This window comes from Epinephelus lanceolatus, chromosome 13 (assembly GCF_041903045.1).
Source record: "Epinephelus lanceolatus isolate andai-2023 chromosome 13, ASM4190304v1, whole genome shotgun sequence".
Classification (NCBI taxonomy): domain Eukaryota; kingdom Metazoa; phylum Chordata; class Actinopteri; order Perciformes; family Serranidae; genus Epinephelus; species Epinephelus lanceolatus.
Window position 1 is genome coordinate 13620725 of NC_135746.1, and position 21617 is coordinate 13642341.

At 41.4% G+C, this 21617-nt stretch overlaps 1 protein-coding gene across 1 annotated transcript; it reads left to right on the forward strand.

Moving 5' to 3' along the window:
• Positions 1-2722: 2722 nt before the first annotated feature.
• On the forward strand, positions 2723-19793 carry slc2a12 (solute carrier family 2 member 12). Its single transcript, XM_033649196.2, has 6 exons — positions 2723-2856; positions 6943-7057; positions 13715-15010; positions 16279-16401; positions 16824-16956; positions 19081-19793. The coding sequence occupies exons 2-6, from the start codon at positions 6967-6969 to the stop codon at positions 19169-19171; spliced, it is 1734 nt and encodes a 577-aa protein (XP_033505087.1). The 5' UTR covers positions 2723-2856; positions 6943-6966; the 3' UTR covers positions 19172-19793.
• The last annotated feature ends 1824 nt before the right edge of the window (positions 19794-21617 follow it).

Here is a 21617-nt window from a genome sequence, read left to right on the forward strand (position 1 = left end):
TTTGACAATATACTATACTATGACATTTTTTGTGAATTTTGACGACATGCTATACTATGACGTTTTTTCATGATTTTGGACGACATCCTATACTATGATGTTTTTTGTGATTTTGGACCAGATACTATATTATGTCGTTTTTAATTATTTTGGATGACATACTATACCATGACTTTTTTTCTTGATATTGCATGACATGCTACACCATGACATTTTTTTTTGTAATTTTTAACGACATGCTATACTATGATGTTCTTTCATGATTTTTGACTATATGCTATAATATAGCGTTTTTTCATGATTTTGTACGACATACTTTTATATTATGACCTTTTTTCATGATTTTTAAGGACATACTATAGTGTTTTTACCAACATACCATACTATGCCAATTTCATGACATTTTTCACAACATACTAAACTATGACAGTTTTATGACATTTTTCATGACATTTTATGCTATGATGATTTATGATATTTTTCACGACATGCTATACCATGGCGATTTCATAACATTTTTCATATCATACTATCCTTTAACAGTAAATCACACTTTTCAGGACATACTATATTATGATGATTTTATGACATTTTTCACGAGAAAAATTACCGTTTTGTCACATTTTTTAAGACTTACTTTACTATGATTATTTTATGACATATTTCATGTTTCTTGTTCCTGAGTACTACTACAGTAAAATACTACTACAAGAACTCTTAAGTAGAGAAAGGAATTCCATAAGGTGGCACTGTTTTCCTTTCTTTCATCCTGAAAGCCTTATTCTGTATGGTTGTTACAGCAGCACTGGGTCATTCTTTTATCCAGCATTACCATTTGAAACAGTCTGCTGGAGACAGTTAGTAAGACTAAGTGGCATTCTTTACTGGAAATGGAAACTTTTAGTTGCATTGCAGCATTGTTTAAGGTTTGTCTTGCACTAATACTGTGGGAGCTACATCACATGACATATGACAAAATCAGTTGGTATGCAAAGTTAATCAAGCGTCACAAAAACATAAATGCAACACCTTATTCTCAAGAACTCAACTGTTGAACTTTCTGCCACTTAAGGGGTGTGGCAATGATTTTATATTAATATTTTTTTCAAATTTACAACTGTTGTTGGCCATGCGCCATATTGGTGTGAGTCATATCCCTCTGAGTTATCTGGAAAAGCTTGTGGCAAGACTTAACTTACCTGTGATTGCGCCAATAAGTCCTTAGCAGACTCATCATCTGGCCTTTTGGTGCCTTGACTTGTTGTTCAGCTTACTTATTAAATATATAAGCTTTCCCCTCCCATTTTTAAACCATCTAGTGTTCTGTAACTTTCAAACAGGTACAATAGCTTACTTCAGTCTTTGCTCCTTCATCTGAACCAATATATGTAAGACTCCTGAGGACCTATTGCAAAATACAAAAAAACACCCACACCTTTAATAACACACAAAAACATTTGATCACTTGATACATTTTAATGCATTGTTATAAATTAAACACTGAAATTCTTCTTGCAAATGTGTCAATCAGCAGTAGCTAATATCCAAATATATAATATATTGTTAATATGATACTGTCATGGTCATTCTGTTGCATAAGAAGTACTTGTTTGATACTCTGAATACAATTCATTGATAAATCTTTGCATTTTGAATATGGGACTTGAATTTGTAGTATAACTTCTACTCGTAAATGATACTTCTTCCAACACTGGCTGATACAAATCAAAACAAGCTTATTGATTAATTTGTTTTTATTTGCTCTGACCAACATTGTGCAAGTTGGACCTTTAGACTATATCAATATATGTGTCTGCTGACTATGTTGCCACTGGTGAGTAAAAGCTAGTGAAATACACACACACACACACAGTGAAAGCACACTCAAAATGGTATTTGAACCATGAGGCTAAGAGATCTCAGACTTTTCAAAGGACCATTTGCCAAGTTACAAAGTTATTACATAATAATACCATAACCAAGTAATTATTTGCTAACATGATAAAGGCCATTCTCAACAAGTAGGCCACTCATCGTTATCTTGGTTACTGAGTCATTACATAACACATGCACATGCCTTCTGTAAACTTAACAGAGGATCAAATGACAGTGGTTGAAAACAGGTCAGTCTTTGGATTGTAGCCTATAGGCTCATGTCTAAACATCCAAATACATCCTCAGGAAAAAAAAGTAGGCCATGCTAAAACAGTGTTACAGGCACGTTAGGCAACATTCTGTCATGTGTGAGGCAGCAGGGCAGGTGTGACAGCTCAGTCCCGCAGCATTCGTAGAAACAGGACATGGAGAGGAGCAAAACAGCAGGTGGTCATCCTCGTTTGTTTTCACATGCAGTATGAGAGAAGGAGCACTATTGATGCAGGTGTATTTATTGCTGGGTACTTTATAGTGATCATCACAGCAAAAAAAAACCAACCCAAAAAACAAAAAAACATTCATAATAAATTAGAATTGCAGCTGGAAGCTACATAAAGCAGCACAGATATGGAAAAGCTCTCTTTTTATTTAATTTCCACAACAAGTTATCCTGCAGGAACACATTGTTTCATTATAATTATATTAAGCTTCAGGCACTACCTGACAGACATATTTGAACCAATAGGATTCCACCGTGGGCGTTCCAATTCCAAACCCGCGCTTCCTATTGGTGGTCTGGGTAGACATGGGCGGGGCTAAAGAACCGCTTTACCAAAACAAGCTGTGTGAATCTAGTGACACCGCTAATGAAGAGCTGGGAGCAGGGAAGAAGTCTAACCAGTCTGAAAGTCTGCAGAGGAAAGCGAATGGACCGACAAACACGAACATAAGCAAACAACAGAGACACTGCTGGGGCGTCAGGTAGGGAGGTGTCTGCACATAGCTGTTATTACCACTTAAATATTCGTTTATTGAACCTTTTCAAAGAGCAAAACCCGCATAAGTTGCACGTAAATAGTGGACAAGCCCATACTTGAAGTGAGTAAGCTGATAAGTTTGGTGTTCGCTATAAAAACTTTGTGTTTCTCTTGTTTCTGGCTTCCATTAAATGACCTTGCAATATTTGAGGCCAAGTTATGGACTTATGGAAACAGACACCAGAAAAGGAAGCAGTCTTATTCAGTGGTCTTAGTCATGACATATAAATTTGGACAACTATAAGATGCTACTGTGTGACAAGTCTCCCAAGCTATTCCCATATGTCAAACACAGACAACAAAATAACAAACCATAAGAGAGGTTAAAGGTCAAAGCTTAGCAGAATCAATGCTCTACACTGCAGTGTACTTCCAAATTCACTTAGCGTCTCAGTACATCTGTGTATCACAGAGCCAGCTGTCCATTGTGAGCCTCACAGAGCTGGTATTTATGACAGGGTTGTATCCAGGGCCACCAGAAGGCATCAGTGGGCAGAGCTACTGAGAAAAGTTAAAGGGGGAACTGGAGTAATGATCATGAAGGGTGCTTTCAGACCTAGAGTTGTCTTGCTTTGGTCTGAATCAGGGGCTTATTTTGTTGCCTAGAGTTGGTTCGTGTTCTCACGGCAGCATTTACAAGCGAACCAGATGAAATGCCTTGCATGAGAAAATTCTTGATTGGGAAGAATTTCCATGCAGGAAAAACTATGCTAAAACTAAGTAAACGAACCTTTAAATGTCACAATGGAGGGACAACGATGCAAGTTGAGCTTAGCGCTGGTCATCGTGGACTTTATTGCTGTCATTGTTCATTTTAGGCAAACCATACAGTTTGAAAACATGCTCATGCTTGTTTAACCCAAACAATGCGTAGTGCGACTGCAGTTGGTTCGGATCGTATCGAGGTCAGAGAACATTCTCAGCACAAACAAACTGCACCAGAGTTCGTTTGTAACTGGACCGAGACCACCTCTTCAAGAAGGTCTTAGTCCGGTTGTTTTGGTGCGCACCCTAGTGCCATTGCTGTGTTCACACCTGCCCAAATGAACCGCACCTAGGGGGCAAACAAACTTGAGTTCGATTGAACATGGCAGGTGTGAAAGCACCCTAAAATTCCTTGTGCCAGGATTGGTTTTTGCTGTACTCTGGTTGAAGTAAAAAAATGCCTTACCTGTTGGCTGGTCTTAATTTGGTGTATAAAGAATATCATTTCTAAAGCCATAATAAGATAATAAGTAAGCCATTTTTGGAATCAAAATGAGGAGCACACTGTTCCCTCATGATGTTCCTAGATTCAGTTTAGTTCAGTTAAATTTTTACTTATAAAGCCCAGTATCATAAATCACAATTTGCCTCAGAGAGCTTTACAGCATATGATCCCTAAGCTCCCTCTGTACTTGGACCCTCACAACGGATAAGGAAAAACTCCTGAAAAACTAGTATATATTATAGTCTCCTAAGTCAATGTATGGTCATAATTAGGCCTGATATTTGGAGTTAAAAGTGAGCAGCACACTGTTCCCTCATGTTCCTAGATTCAGTTTAATTCAGTTTTCATGTGTAATGCCCAGTATCATAAATCAAAATTTGCCTCAAGGAGCTTTACAGCATATGATATCCCTCTGTACTTGGACCCTCACAGCGGATAAGGAGAAACTCCTCCACCCCTAAAGAGAAAAAACCTTTAACAGGGAGGAAAAAAAGCCTCAGGACGAGCAACTGAGGAGGGATCCCTCTTCCAGGATGGACAGACGTGAAATAGATGACGTGTCTACAGAACAGATCAACATAATGAAATTACAGTAATACAAATGACAGTATGTGATAGTATACATGTTATATGTATATATTTCTACATGACAGTATATGTATGTGACAATAGTAATTATATGTGTATAATAATGGTAGAAGTATCACCAATAATAATGGCAGTAGAAGGAAGCATCAGGCAGGAACATTGCAGCAGCGCAGCCATGACCCACAATCCAGACACAGCCAATCCGAGCGAAACCTGCTAGACAAGGTAGCACAAAGGCTCCAGGGAAAAAGCCAAGTTGGTAACATGAATGAAAGGGACATGAATGTTTGTGGATGGAAAGAGAGTGAAGGAGAGAGGAGTTCGGTGAATGAAAGGTAGTCCCCCGTCAGACTAGGCCTATATCAGCCTAACTAGGGGCTGGTTCAAGGCAAGCCCGAACCAGCCCTTACTATAAGCTTTATCAAAGACAAAAGTCTGAAGTCTACTCTTAACCGTGGTGACTGTGTCTGTCTCCCGGACTGAAACTGGAAGATGGTTCCACAGAAGAGGAGCCTGATAGCTGAAGGCTCTGGCTCCCATTCTGCTTTTGAAGATCCTGAATTCTTGGAGCACAGTGTTCTGGTGGGGTAATAGGGCACTATGAGCTCTCATAGCTATGATGGAGTCTGACCATTTAGAGCTTTGTAAGTCAGAAGAAGGATTTTAAATTCAATTCTGGATTTTACAGGGAGTCAGTGCAGAGAGGCTAAAACAAGGGATGTACGATCTCTTCTGTCAGTCCTGTCAGTACACGTGCCACAGCATTCTGGATCAGTTGGAGAGTCTTTAGAGGTTTGTTGGAGCAACCTGATAATAAGGAATTACAATAATCCAGCATAGAATAATGATGATTTCTAATAATGTTGCCTCAGGGAAACATATTTAAAGTAAATAGAATTGGTCCAAGCACAGACCCTTGTGAAACCAGAGCCAAAGAACATGCATGCTGCACAAGGATGAAGTAAAACCTCTAGGTAGGGCTGGATATCTGGGTATAATCTTATTTATGTGTTTTGATCAGCTAGTTCTTGGTTTTAGTGTTGTCAAAAACATTGATTTATCAATACATATTGATTATGAGTATTTGAAATGGTTTCAGTACTCATTTATCAAATTAGTATCAAAACGCTGGCACCTGCTGGGCTATCAGCTCTATCTTACTGTAGATGTTCACTACAGTCATTCTGCTGTTCTCCAGAGGTAGAACCAAGTCATTGTTTTGCAAGTCACAAATAGTCTCAAGTCTTTGCACTCAAGTTTCAAGTCCTAAACAAGCCATACTGCACTCTTCACAAAACATAATGCCCAAACAGTAATAATATAATAAATTTACAAAAATCATGAATGTTTCTAAAAATCTGTAGCTAATATTAGCTAAATGTGAAATTGCTAACAATGTTAATATTCGCACGAGCATTTGCCCATATGAAGGGAAATTGATTTGTGGCACACTTTTTAAACAACATAATTGTTTAATCTTTGGGCTTGTGGGAGGGCTGAAGTCCAAGTGAGTCATTGGTGTTGTGGAAGATGAGTTGCATGTCTGTTGTGATTTAATTAAGTTGAGTTTAATGTCATCAAAATTGTGTTGAGTCTAATTCCAGTCCAAGTCATGTGACTTGAGTCCACACCTTTGCTGTTATCTTCTACTAACTAAGACTTCGATCAAAAATTCTATTGAATATCGGTATTTTTTCAAAGTATTGTATCAAAGTTGGAAATTCTACTACGATGACAACACCACGATTTTAACAGTCTTAAAAGAGTCATTAACATTTGAGAACTTTTGCTTCTTTTGTCAATGAAAAAACAGTTTTGTAAGAAAACATGTTGATTTATGATCTTCAAAAGTAGGGTACATTTTGCCATACTTTTGGAAGTATGATTTTAGTGTCATATTGGCACTAATAATGAAAACTTTTGAATAGCACTCAGACCTATTAGATGAGAATTAGATTTCTATGTACTTCATCTCCAAACATGTAGGTAGTATTTCTCAACATGGGGCTCAAGACTGGTATGGCAGCATTGCAAGAATTGTCCTACTTCGTATGTAGGACATGACATTCATTTAAAGATAAATGCATAGTTGTTTTTCTCAGGGAAGTATTTCTGCAACATGCATGTCCTTGTGCAAAAGAAGTTGAGTCTGTTAGATGTTTTTGTGTTTATTTTGCAGAATGAATTGAGTTTCTTTGTTTGAATGTGTTGATTTGCATCTGTTTTCCCCAGGCCTACTGTTAGAGGTGGTTGACAATGGACCTCAACAGTGAGACCAAGAGGATGACCTCTTACCTCCCGGGTAACCCCAATGAGACCCAGAAACTGGCCCCACCCAGACCCTCAGGTACACACAGATGCCAGTGACTTTTTTGACTGATAAGTTAACATTTATTTTAATGGGATTACAGGTTTAAGCCAAAGGAATGCAAGTGTGTTGTTTGAGCTTAGGTGTTACTTAGTTTGAATGTTTAGGAAGGGCTTACCTGCTTAAGGTTGGTATAAATGGGCTCCTCCCTAACATAAAACTTTAGTGTACTGAAAATCGATATTTGTTAAAGGCTCACCTGGGGCCTGTTCCAAGAAGCTGTTTGAGTTATTCGGTAACTTTCCAAGTAATAGCCCAATGCAACTCTGGAACTTAGACTGATGTAAAAAGCCCTGCTCTGGGTAACAAAGCAGGACAAAACGCTGAACAAAACATAAAAGTTATCCAGATAACTCAGTAGACCTGATTTTTGAAACTGATATATGAATTTCCAAGATCATTGGGTAATGTAGTTTGCTGCGCTATCAGGTTCTTCACATCAGCTGTTTCTTAAACACTGATTAACGATGAAGCAAAAGTTGTTTATGACAGTTTTCATGCCCATGACCTGGGTCATTCTAACCTTGGGGACATAGCAAAAATGTCTCAGGCACTCATCACAAATTATCTGCCCTTGAATCTTAAAAAACACTCATTCATTACATGTTCATTAAATCAGTTACTGTTCTTCATGTTTGCTATGACCTGAAGAGCTGCCTTCAGTGGGCGTAGGGTTTATATGCTGCCATGCAGTTAAACATTTACAAAGGAAAAATAGTGTCTGAATGAAAGCCTTTCCTGTGCTGAAAGTCAATCAAATTACATTTTTTTACTTGCTAACACTTGTGAAAAGGATTGAAACTGATTTGCTGCACTTACATGGGGAAAATATAAGAGCGGCACCCCACTGTCTAGACAGGTTTTAGGTAAAGTGTGATACTGTCAGACTTGGGTGTGACTGGGATGCATGAAAATGCAAATATGGTGTGAAACACTTGGGTTTCAATGCTCTGTCACTGCTGTATTCAAACAGCTTCAAGTTGACGAGTCATTACAAACCAAGCAACATTTCCCAACAGACAGAGCCTTCTGTCCGAACTCTGCATTCATGTCGTCTGTAATTTTGCGCGTTTTCTGAAAGGTTACGGATATGGACGATCAGTACCACCGGAAATCTTAGGGACAGTGTATCTTAGTTCAAGACACAATCATCGGACATGACAAAGACATATTAAAAATGGTGGAAATTGAACAAATTGGTAATATAATCATTAATCAATAGAATTCTCCATCCAAATGCTACAAGTATTTCATGGCCCCTCAGACCATTGTTGTCTAGAGTGATGCCTCGGTTAAAAGGTGCATCATTATGACATCGTTGCCATGTTTGTTGTGTTCAGACACTTTTAGCCCAGCTCTCTAGTGCTATCTAGTGGATGTATCTATATCAACATTAAGTACGTGGACAGGAACAATTACAATGTTTGAAATGAACATATCTATTTTCATATGTAAAGGGAGTATAAATGAGCCTTTAGACTTTCTCGTCCGGCATTTTGATGAACAGAGTCATAAAAAATCCATCATAATCTATTATTACCTATCATTGTAATTTTTAAACCCTAAAATCATGACATAAACCCTAAAAGTGTTTTAAAATTAAAATGTATTCATGATCTTCTCAAAAATTGGGTCACTATTAGGGAGCACATTTCACAAAAGCAGTGAATGGTCCCCAAACCTTTTCGATCACACTGTTTTCTTTTTATTCCTTTCTATTGCAGTGTCTTTTGAAATAATCTCTTTTATTGCTTTTTTAACCTCTTCCCAAAAATATTCAATTAGACATATTTAATTAGCCTGGAAATCCAGACCCAAATCTAGAAAGATTTAGGGTCTGGCCATGAGTAATGCAAATGGCCCAACTCGAGGGGCGGGGAGGCTGGAGCCTATCCCAGCTGACATTGGGTGAGAAGCGTGGTACACCCTGGACAGGTCACCAGACTATCACAGGTCTGACACATAGAGACAGACAACCATTCACACTCACATTCATACCTACGGACAATTTAGGGTCACCAGTTTACTTTCATGTCTTTGGACTGTGGGAGGAAGCCGGAGTACCCGGAGAAAGCCCACACTGACACAGGGAGAACATGCAAACTCTGCACACTCCACACAGAAGGGCTTAATTGTTCTGTGACAAAGCACAAGTTTAAAATGTTGCATGACAAGTTTATTTCCAGAGTACTCTATCTAAATCTTTTTTTCTTAATGTTTCAGAAAGTACCCAAAATAGAAATGAGACTGCAAGATGATAACACTGTAGCTGAAAGACTTACTACAAGAGATTACAGTCTGACATTAACTATTGTTATCTCATTATTACATAATGTCAGTGGAAAAGGACTGAGAGAGGGGATGCAGTGCAACAGTCAAAGCAAATGACTTAATAGGACCCTGCAGTTTGCAGCTGTGTCTCTGTTTTTCTTGCATGCTGCGCCATCATGAGAATCACATTACAATAAAAAGGAAAAAGGCCCACTAGCATGATTATTTTGACAGTTGCAATGAAATACCTCGGCAGGCCCGCCATCAGAGGGGGTCAAAGGGTTCAGATGACCCCGGCCCAAGGCCAAAGGGGGGCCCATGAAAAGGTCTATGGTTAACCCTTAAATTGGATCAAGTACAACAATTTACTTACTGACTTATATCATTGACAATGCAAGTTCTGGGTATGACAGGCAGAGCTGAAGGTGAAGAGTGAGGCAGAGTAATTTTTAGCAAATAAAACCTGCTGTATCGGGCTCAGTTTTAAAGTAACAGTGAAGACACTGGTCTAGAGCCCTTTTTAAACAGGAATGGTGCAAATTTGCAGGAAAGCCCAATCAGTCTTCTTTCAGCATTGGCAGTATAAAAACGAAATCGGGGAGTGCAGCAAACTACCTACTTTCGTTTATACAGAATGTGCCTTATTTGGGGCAATGGGGGGCGTGAGCAAGTAACAAAACGTGTAGCTCCTTCGGCAATTCTCTCGTAAGTTGGCCCGTCCTTCACCGTTCCCATCATCTGACGGTTAATGGCCTCTTCGTTTGCGAGGACAAGGAGGGCGTGCAATTCTTTGTCTCCCCAGTTGCTCATCTTTACAGTGTCTGTCAGGTTTGCGTTTCCCTCTTGCTACTAGCTGCTCGCTAATTCCTGCTATCAGCTGTTTCCTGTTTATCCACCGCCAGTTGGTCGCATGTGCAGGGTCAACACTTCCTCCCACAAGTCATCAACAGCCCCTCCCATGGCGGAAGGCTGCCTTGTTCTGTTTAAACCATAAAGGTTCCGCCAGGAACGAGGTGGAAAATTGGGCACCTCGGATCAACTCGCTAATCCGGCTCTGTGTGTTTAAACGCTCACAGCTTGCCGGCAAAACGGCCCAACATTCGCCGAAAATCTGGCAGTGTAAAAGGGGCTCAGAGCAGTGGTTCCCAACTGGGGGAATCACAGTCCAAATGTGGACCACGGGTCCATTCTGAATGGACCACAAGTGACTCATGAACATGTGAAGTTTGTAAAAACTGGGACCTCTAACAGGATAAGCGGTTACCGAAAATGAACGAGTGAATGAATTATTTTATTGATGATTTAATACCTTGCAGTAATTTCCTCTGTCAATGTTTGATTTTACTTTTCTCTAATCATTTATTGGAAGGCATGGTTTTGGCACAGGACACATGTGACTACCTCTACGTCTCAGAATAAGAAAACAATGTCTCAACACGGAGTAGATACAAAATACATGGAAATATGATTAATTGGATTATATTCGCAGGAAGTATAAAAATGTGTGGGTGGGTGTGTAGCCTTGCATTTAGCCCACAGTCCGTTATAAAACAAACTAAGCAGATTCAAACAATAACATAAATTCAAGTGTGGTCTTGTTTACTCAAAGCTGTTAAAGGAAAAATGCATGTCAACAGCAACACTGCAGTAAAACAAACTATTACAAGGATCAATAACGAAGAAGTTTATGACTGCTCGTAAAAAAGTTGACTATTAAAACAGTTTTGCTCATCAGTTTCCATTCATTCAGATTTGTTTCCATTTGCTCACAGTGATACCTGTGAGACAAAGCATGTAGCCCTCCTACACACACACACATGCACACACACATGCACACACACATGCACACACAGTAACTTACAACATTGCTTCAGCATTCTTCTTGTGAACTTCCGACCTCTAATTCCACACAGTCAGCACTGCGAAGGCGCCTTCACAGTGGGGGGATATCTGCAGGGAGAGAAGCTGTGATCCTGATAAAAGTCATGACATGCAGTTCTTTAACATGTATTACAATATGTTTTATTTACTACGACTGTGGACCTCGACCTCTGGCACTTTCATTCAGCAATTTTACAAGTGCCATGTAGTAGTCATCAGTGATAAGTGACAACAGATTATGATTTGTTTGATTATTTAATCACTTATTTGGCTCCGTCAACTGCTTAAAGTCCACAATTCTGATATTACAAACCTATATACCTAACACTGAACCTGTTACTGTCCTTTTACTTTATACTTGCACTTACCTTTTGGAAAAAGTAGATTAACCAAACTCACTCTAATAACAATGTTTCTACATTAAACCTTCCTCTGCAGGGGACTACATATATACTACTTACCTTTATACTTACCTGCAGTGCTTTCTGTCCAAAAGCCAGTTTAGAATTTGGTTAAAAATGATCTTGAAAAGGTCTTACCAAACATTACATTTTAGCGCGGTGGTTTGTCAAGTAGAAATACAGTATCCATGTTTGGCCAAATACCAATGTCCACCCTATGGCTCTGATCACACAGAAAGAGTTTTGCAGGTTGCATTTTTTATAATTGAATAACACTAGTAAAAAAAAAACGCCTGTTGCTAGTGCCCTGCACGGGCCTATTATCTGGGCCCGGGCCCGGCCCTGGCCCGAGGGGGTGGAGCCCCAGCCCGGCCCGGCCCGACAGGTTTTCAGAATTCTCATGCCCGAACCCGATAAAAAGCCCGACTTTTTTTTTTTTTTTTTTTTAAAACCTCCCATAACAACATGTAGGCTGTTAATGTTGCAGACATTAAAATAGTTTAATTGGGGTTTCTAGCATGGTATTAAGCTATATTCATTATATTTTGATTTAAAGGATAAAGTGAAATATGAATTTATTTAACTTAATGACTGTATTCTTCTATTTAGTGAGAATTGTCAACTGTTGCTGCGCACTGTTGCAGTTGCATCGCGCACAGTCACTTCAAAAAACAAAATCATTAATTAAACAACCCCCAAAATGCTTCAAACACTTTTCTAAATAATCTTAATATTGATCTTAATACTGCAGTGAATGTTCTGCTGTAACGTCAATGTTCTGTGAGCGGGGTGCGAGAGTGACGAGGATGAGGGCTGTGTGAGTGCGCGTGCTTGTGTGTGTAGAGCGAGCTGGAGGAGAGAGCAGCAGTGCATGGTTCGAGTTAACGTTACAGCTAAGTCCTTGTTTTGTGGCTGGTTTGGCGTAGTTACGGCAACTGTTCAGTAACAAACGATGGTTTGCCGAATAACCGCGTCATCCTTCCACACGTCTTGGCGGACGCTACAATATGATGAGTGACGTGCAGCGGAGAGGGAGAGGCACAGCGGCAGCTGCGTTCAAGTGTTGCCGTTTAAATCGGTTAAACACAAACACACACCTCTCTAACTGGCAGGTTAAAAAAAAAGCCCGAGCCCGGCCCGTGTTCGAGGTAATGATGTAGTAATTGGCCCGAAGCCCCCCTCGGGCTGTTGGGCCGTTGGGCCCCTCGGGCCTCGGGCTCCAGCGCAGGGCTCTACCTGTTGCGCCTTTTTAGTGTTGCCAGGCAACCACCCCATCACCTCCTTACACTTACCTTCCTCTGTCTCAAATCTCAATTTCACAGTAATTAGTCGCTAGTCCCTAAAATGTTGAGGCAGAGGGCACTTGCTGTGGCTCTGGTTGAGGGTGAGAGGCTGTCAGCAAATACTTTGTTGGGCACAGGGAAACAGAGATCTGTGTGGGTACATGCGACCCTAAGAAGAGGGTGGATCACGGGGAGAAACCACCAGTTGGTCCAGGAGCTTCGCCTCCATGATGGCTGTTTCCAGGCATATTTTAGGATGACTCAGGGGCAGTTTGACAATGTGCTGTCAATCGTCGGCCCGTATAGCTCTGGGTATCTGGCAACCGCTAGTTTTTCCAGTTTCTCCACCAGTTTCTCCTCCATTTTTTACAACACAACCACAGAAGGCCCGCCTCTCAAATCATCTGATTGGACAATGGGGGGAAAAAAACATGAAAAAAGAGATGGGGTTCAGTGTGCTCTGGCAAAAGGGCCAGATGCCTAGAGCGCAAAAAAAGTGAGGTGCAACCAAAAAGCTTCATTATCATTAAACACAATTACAAAAAGTCAGGGTGCTCAACCCTAACAAACTTTAAATGACATCATTTGCGTGACTAGAAGCTCAAGTAAAGACACAGGCAAGGGCTCCGATACACATTTGGAACACAATAAGTGCCTTGTGTATTATAACTAACGTTGAAAAATGTGAACACAGATCTGGGAGATCTTGTGGATGGACATTGGGACCAGGCCTCTTGCAGGGTATCTGTGATCTTACATTCTCTAACTCCTTCTCCTTGTGTGTTTCTGTCCCTCTCCAGGCTGCAGCTGGCTGGTGGTGGTAGCGGCTGTAGCGGCCTCTCTGAGCGGGCTGATGCTGGGCTATGAAATGGGCCTGACTTCTGGAGTCCTGCTACAGCTGCGGGGTCTCCTCTCCCTCTCCTGCCGGGAACAGGAACTGCTGGTCAGCTCCCACCTGCTCGGCGCCCTCCTCATGTGCCTGGCCGGCGGCCCCATTCTGGATCGCTACGGCCGCCGCTGCTCTTTGCTCCTGAGCGCCGCCCTGGTGGTCGGCGGGAGCGTCGTGCTCATCGCAGTCAACTCACTTATTGCACTCACACTGGGCCGGGTGATAGTCGGCATGGGAACGGCGCTGTCAGGGACAGGAGCGTGTCTGTACATTGCAGAGATCTCACCAAGGGAGAGGAGGGGTCAGCTGGTGACGCTGTACGAGCTGATGCTGGTTGTGGGTGTAATGCTGGGATTCAGCTGTAGTTACGCCTTTGCTACTGTGCCCCATGGCTGGGCATATACATTTGGACTTGTAATCCCCCCGGCGCTGCTGCAGATCAGTGTACTCCTGTTCCTCCCACCCAGTCCGCGCTTCCTGGTCACTCAGGGTAAAGTGGAGAAGGCCAGGATAGTGCTCGCCACAATGAGAGGGGGGGTTCAGGAGCATGTGGAAAAGGAGCTCAGAGACATCCAGGCAGGACTGAAAGAGGAATCAGAGCATAGTTTCTGGGAATTGTTCAGCACCAAAGCCAACTTGCGTTCACGGCTGCTAACAGGTGTGGCCTTAGTCTTCCTTCAGCAGGCTACCGGTCAGCCGAACATCCTCTCCTATGCGTCACCGCTTCTCCGCAGTGTAGGCTTTAACAGTGACGCGGCAGCAACCTTGGCCTCTACTGGGTTCGGAGTGGTCAAAGTAGTTGGCACCATCCCGGCCGTGTTGCTGGTTGACCGCGTAGGACCCAAGAGCTTTTTGTGCATTGGTGCTGTCGCAATGGGAATGTCGCTAGTAGTACTTGGTACACTGACACTGCAAAACCACACTCACCTCACCAGCCTGTGTAAAAGTGACTCTATACTAAACCACACAGAGGCGCCGTGGGATTTAAACAGAACCTCTATAGACTTGTACGACAGTGACATTTTTTCTACTGACCTCCCCAGCCAGTGGGGCAGCGAGGAGGCACAGCGGACTTACAGAGAGGGTGATTGGACTGGGGAGTCAGGAGGAGGAAGGACTAATGGAGAAGTGTCTTCCGTACTGAAGTGGGCGTCATTGATCAGCTTGCTGGTTTATGTGGCAGCCTTCTCAATCAGCCTTGGGCCAAGTAAGCACCCATTCAGTACTCACACACTCCTTTTGCACACACACACAAAGTTGATAACATTTTCACAAATTTGTATTACTAGTTGATAGCCAAGAGGAGAGTACCAAGCAGTGCACTGTATCTGCACTACAGAGCAGAAAGTATGACCCATAGTCGCTCACAGGAACTTTAATGGAAAGGACGGCCATTTTCAAAATTCATACATGTAATTCCTATGGTCAGAGATGGTCCAAAAATATTCGTGAACAACTCTCTACAAAATCCAAAAACAAGAGTGCTAAAACTCATATTTGTCATGTCATCAAGTATAAGGTCTGGAGATGCTCCATAAACCACTGGTTCCCAACTGGTTCAGCCATGAGGTTCAGATTTGTCCTGAGTCATCAGTTTAAGGTCCACGGGTTTAAAATATTCAGCGTCATACTTGAGTTTGGCCATGTCGTCACGCTAGTTGTTGTCTCTGTTAAGTAGCTGTCTGTTATCCACTCACTCCCCCAACTTTATACTCTGTGTCATCACAAGTTTGAATTTACCATTAACATTTTGTTAAAGTTTGAATTTGTACAAAATTAAAGGTAGGGCCAATTTAAGTGACGTCAGCTCCACCCTTGCGTCCAAATAGGGTCACCTCTGGCTACGGAAAACTAAGATGGAGATGGCAGAAATGCTGAACTTGAAGCTACAAAACTGCAGTCCACAAACTAATAGGTAACATTACGGTAGCTACGTCTAATATTGCACACAGTCTGTTGCTGTGACGTTAGGTACGTTTATTGCACTTATACGTGTTGGAGGTTGTTTTTTTCCCCCGAGTTTTGAGTACAATGGATTACAAAGTTACTTCTCAGGTTTCTGGCTTTAAGATAGTCGCTCATGTTCGCAAATATTGAATGACCTTTCCTAGACCATGAAAATAATATACCGAAATTCTTAATTTAGGTGGTGTAAAAGTTTAGATAATTTGTCTGGTTGATATGGTTCTAACAGCTGCAGCTTATAAACACGTCGTACTGTGAACTACAAAGTACAACAAAGGTTATCACACAATAACTATGCCTAGGTAAAGTGTACATAAACGCTCCAGTTCCCCAGATAAAGCAATGAGGACCCTGACTCTAAAGCCTCACATGACTGAAAACTCCCCACGCAATATTGACAAAATTGTTTAAAGCCAGTCTGGATCATGTTATTTGTATTTATACCTTAATAACCATGCCTTCGTATGTCCCTGTGCACACTGAATGTGTCTTTGTTTTTTGTCTTTCCAGTGGTGTATGTGGTTCTCAGTGAGATCTTTCCAATGGGGGTCAGAGGCAGAGCTGTATCTGTTGTGTCGGCTGTAAACTGGGCCACTAACCTGCTCATCTCCATGACCTTCCTCACAACTACAGGTGTGTATGTGTGTGTGTGTGTGTGTGTGTGTGTGTGTGTGTGTTATCGGATATTATTGATGATATGTGTGTTCAAGTTATTGTGGTAGAGCTGTAAATTTACAGAAGCTGTCAACTAGGGCAAGACGTAAATACAAAAACTAGTAGGTCAAAAAAGAGGTGTGTCTCACCTTTCCCTGCTCCTGGTCAGTCAGACTGCCCACCTGTTGTCGAGTCATAATACAGTCGGATTAGCAGAAGAGAAAGATGACACCTAAAACAGTTTGTCACTATGGGTTTAGGGTTTAGCAGCAACTGTATGCTAGTGTCATGACCTGATGTGTCAATCATTCTTATCTGTGACACACAAGTATGTCACCTGAGGTTGTGTGTGGGCATTTGAGGTCATGCATCTTTTTTTTGCTATTGTCTTTGTTTTTTAGAAAAGATTGGCGTACCCAATGTGATGTTCCTCTACGCTGCCATGAGCTTTGTCCTACTGGTGTTTGTCATCCTCTGTGTCCCCGAGACAAAAGGTCGCACGCTGGAGGAGATATCAAAGGAACTGGCGAAGAAGTGGGTGGCAGCCTACGCATGACCTTAAAGGGATAGTTTGTATTGTTTAAAATGGGACTGTATGAGGTACTAACCTGTAGTCAATAGGGCTGCCCCCCGATAGTCGACCAAACGTTAGTCAACCAGAAAGGTCATTAGTCGGCAAGATTTCATTAGTCGCAGGAAAAAAACAAACATGAAACTCTATCAGAAGCTGTGCCTTGTCAAAATAAATCAAAACCTATATGACTGGACCATGTGGGAATTTAATTTGAAAGGACAGACACAGGAAGTGGCCACACTCAGCAGTCAGACAGGAGTCAGGTTAATTTCCACGGCTGGTACCTGCGGTTATTCCACAGGCTAGTTAATAACATGTCAGGCAGGAAATCCAAAGTGTGGGATCATTTTGAGAAGGTGAAGGATGAACCCAAGGTGATATGTAAACTCATCTTCATTGGTCGACTACAAACATGACGTATCATCTGAAACATGGAAGTAGCTACATGCCCATTAGCCCACAGCGTCATTAGCAGGCGGCTCGCTCAGTGTGTGACGTGCACTTGTAGATAAAATATAGACCTATATTAATGAAGGTTCATTAGTACGGTTTTGTATTTCTCTGTAATGTAGCACAGTGTTAACAATGTTACTGATACTATTCTTTCTCACACCTTCAACTCAAATCATTGTGTTGCCCCGCCCAAAATATATAAGTTAATAATTAAATTAATATCGCAAAATTGCAGGTGACTAATCGACTAATGGCCCTAAATGATGACTATTGTTCGACTGGGAAAATTCTTCGTTGGGGGCAGCCCTAGTAGTCAGTGGATTAAGTATAGTAGATGTCTGACGGCATTCCTCCAATTTGTAGAAGGGCAGGAGTGCCGACGCAGAAGCTAAGCAATGTAAGATAAGATAAGGTAACACAGAACTTATCCTGAGGAAAATTGCTGTGCAGCAGTTGCAATTCAAGTTAGAAGAATGTAGATACAAAGCATGCAGTATACTAAATATAAACTAGCTCACAGTAAGCTTCAAAATATAAGAACTAAAAATTACGAGGGCAGCAGCAAAACGTATTTTAGCCACCCAAAAATAAAGTCAGTAACAGTTTAGATGCACGCTACATCGAGAGTATTTTCAATACTTTACCTTTCTGTCAGACAGCCCGTTCTGACAGGGAAGCTGTTGACAGCTCCAGACTCCAGTGACACAAACAGTCATTTTGGCCTGCTGAACATGGGAGCTGTTGATCTACCACTGCCTCAATCACTTAGTCAGTTTGTGTTATTGTGTGACTTTGGTGAATCCAAACTAACCCCTTAAGGGTGCTTTCACACCTGGCCTGTTTGGTTCGGTTCAATCCAATTTAAGTTCTTTTGCCCCCTATGTGCAGTTCATTCAGGCAGGTGTGAACACAGCAATCACACTCAGGTGCGCACCAAAACAACCGGACTGAGACCTTCTTGAAGAGGTGATCTCAGTCCGATTACAAATAAACTCTGGTTTGGTTTGTTTGTGGTGAGAACGTGTTCCGACCTGGATCCGAAAGACAACTACAGTCGCATTATGTAAGCAATATAGTCCATGATGACCAGCGCTAAAATCAACCTGCGTAGTTGTCCCTCCATTGTGACATTAGAAAGCGTCACATTTATCTTGCAAGTGTACTCTTCTTCAACGTTTTGTTTAGCCTACTTCTTGGATTTTTCCCCACATGAAAATTCTGACCAGTCAAGAGCAGCTTTCTTGCGCAAGGCATTTTATCTGGTCCGCTTGTAAATGCTGCCGTGAGAACACGAACCAACTCTAGGAAATTCTAGTCCCTGATTCGGACCAAAGCAAGACAACTCTATGTCTAACTAACTAATTGAGGCAGCGGTAGACCGGCAGTTTCTGTGTTCAGTGATGTTAAATCACTATTTTTCTCAATGGAGTCTGGGTTGCCTGCTTCTCCAAACTGGGGTTGTACCGCCAGGCATCTACTGTATGTAATATATTGACTATGGATTAGGACCTCATACAACCCCACTTCAAGTAGATGTGAATTATCCCTTTCATGTTATCCATCTTGTATCTAGTAAACTAGCTTGTGAAATGGTTTTCTTTATCTTCTGTCTCTTTTCTCTGCTTTACTAGGAAGCATTTTGAGGTGAGGCTCTGCAGGCAGGTTCAGCCTCAGGAGAGTCTGATCAGCAGCACGTCCGCAGGACTTCCAGCAAACGTCTGACCTATTTTTTTTTTTTTTTTTTGACACATCACAACCATTCACCTCACCTGAAAGAGAGTCGAGAGCGAGGATCAGGAAGGACAATGTATTAGCACTGTTAAGAATTTGGGGTACAGCTCCACATGTGTACGTCCCTGCAGCTCAAGCTGATTGCTGTTATGGTGTCTGTGTCATTTAGTTCCTTCAAGCTACATACTGAATGTAAAGGAACAAATCATCAGGATAGCAATTACATACGCAGGAAAGAATTAAATAATGGAAGTATTTGTGAATTTGCTCAAATTAGGATATCTCAGGGTTCACTCTTGCTTATTAAAAAGACGGTAAAGAAAAGTAAAAAATGGGGATTGAATATGTGATTATATGAAATATATATTATTTATTTAATTCCTTCCTTTCTTTACCTCCTCCGTCGTTACAGCTCCAGTAATGCAGGAAGAGACATTTCCCTTAACTCCAGGACACAGCTGACTTTTTTTTTTCTTTCATTTTGACCTGACATTGTGAATCTAAGATGTACCAAATAATCAGACACTAATCACGTCAAATGTCTGTGTATGTAACATTCTTTGGATTGCAAATTAATTCCTTAAACATGACATTTATGTGCTGTTCCCTGTCATATGTAATGTAATGACACTAATGTGGCTCAAACCAGTCGTACCAGTTAGGCTGAGTGTCCAGATAGCATTTTCTTCTGGCTGAGGACACAAGCGCCTTTCTGAAAGGTTCAGGGATTTTCGACAAGAAGTGCTCGGAGCAGCCAACAAAAAAGTTTGAGCGCTCTGAGAAAAAATACAGGTGCTCAGAATACTAGAGTTACCGCCTAGTGGTTGCATTTCTCAACCAACCAGTCAAGTTGCAGTTTTCATTCATCTTTCCAGACCATATGTTGCCATGACAGCAGACGGTGCTTCAAATATGGATGTTGCTGCTGAAAAGCTGAATATTCTACAATAGTGGTTCCCAACTGGTGGGTGGCGGTCCAAAAGTGGGTGGCGTGTCCATTCTGAATGGACCGCAAGTGGCACAAAGCTTTGATTTTGAAGTGCTATTTCCTGTTGTAGAGTGATTGACTGACGGATAGATACTTGAGAGAGACGGCAAACTAACTCAACACCATGGCCGAACACAAGTGTGTCACTGAATGTATTAAGTTGTGCGGACCTTGATCTAATGATTAAGAAGAAATCTGGACCCTGGGTATGGACCAGTTGGGAACCACTGTTCCACAGTATCAATCACCATAGTTTCAAGGTGGGCACCCACGATTAGTGTTGACCTTTGATCTTCAGGATATAAAACGTCATCACTTAATTTTATGCTATTGCACATTTGTGGGAAAGTTGGTCCAAAATAGCATATTAAAGCTTGAGTTATGGTCAGAAACTGGTCACAGTGACCTTTGACTACCAGAATCTAATCAGTTCAGGGTTGAGTCCAAAGCTGTGTCTCAATTCAGGGGCTGCAGCCTTCGAAAGCTGCATTGGAAGACCAATTGTGTCCCATCGGCACGAGCAAGGCTGCCTCATTTCGAAGGCTCCTTCAAAGGCAGCCAAGAAATGCAGCCTTCTTTCCGAGAATTTCGAGGATGCAACAGATGAATCCTTCGTGGTCCAGCCTATCTCAAGATGCATTACGCATAGTTGTATACTAGCTAACGGTTAACTGTTGTTAACATTACTATTAGCTAAAAGCACACAGCTTAATCATTCTGAATTTTATACGTTTACCTGAAAACGGTCTGTCAGCCTAAAATATATCAAACGGCGGTGTTTCCGGCGGTGAATCATCTCAAGTATTAAATTAAAAAAATATGTATATAATAACAATCTCTGGGTCCATGATTTAGGGCTAACTAATTTACTACCTTACTCCTTTCGTCAAGCGCAGCTTGGTGCTAGGTAACAGTAGTGCCAACTGGTCGGGGAGAGAACAACTGGTGATGCAACCAGGATATCCTCTGCAGACCAGACTGTCCCATTTCGGAGACTGTTCGGTTTGGCTGATGCGTTCTTCAAAGGATGTGGCCAACGTCGACCACGAAGGCCGCGTCCTTCAAAGGCTGCAGCCCCTGAATTGAGACACAGCTCAAGTGGACATTTGTGCCAAATTTGATGAAATTCCCTCAAAGCATTCTTGATATATCGCTTTCATGAGAATGGGACTTTTGGATGGATAAACCGAAAACACAATAATAGGTAGGAAACACAGGTAGGAGCACAGTTTAATCTATAAGGTTAAAACGTTCAAAAATATTTTGTATGTATATATTTGAAAGAGAAATCTGAAATCATTGATCACATTTTTCAGTAATCAAATTGCATTTTAAATGCCACCAAATGCGTTGCATTTTGCACCACACATTATTACAACATGTCAAGAACTCATTGAATAAAAGTTAACAAAAACATGTATTGAAAACAACAATCTTAGGAGAGGAGTC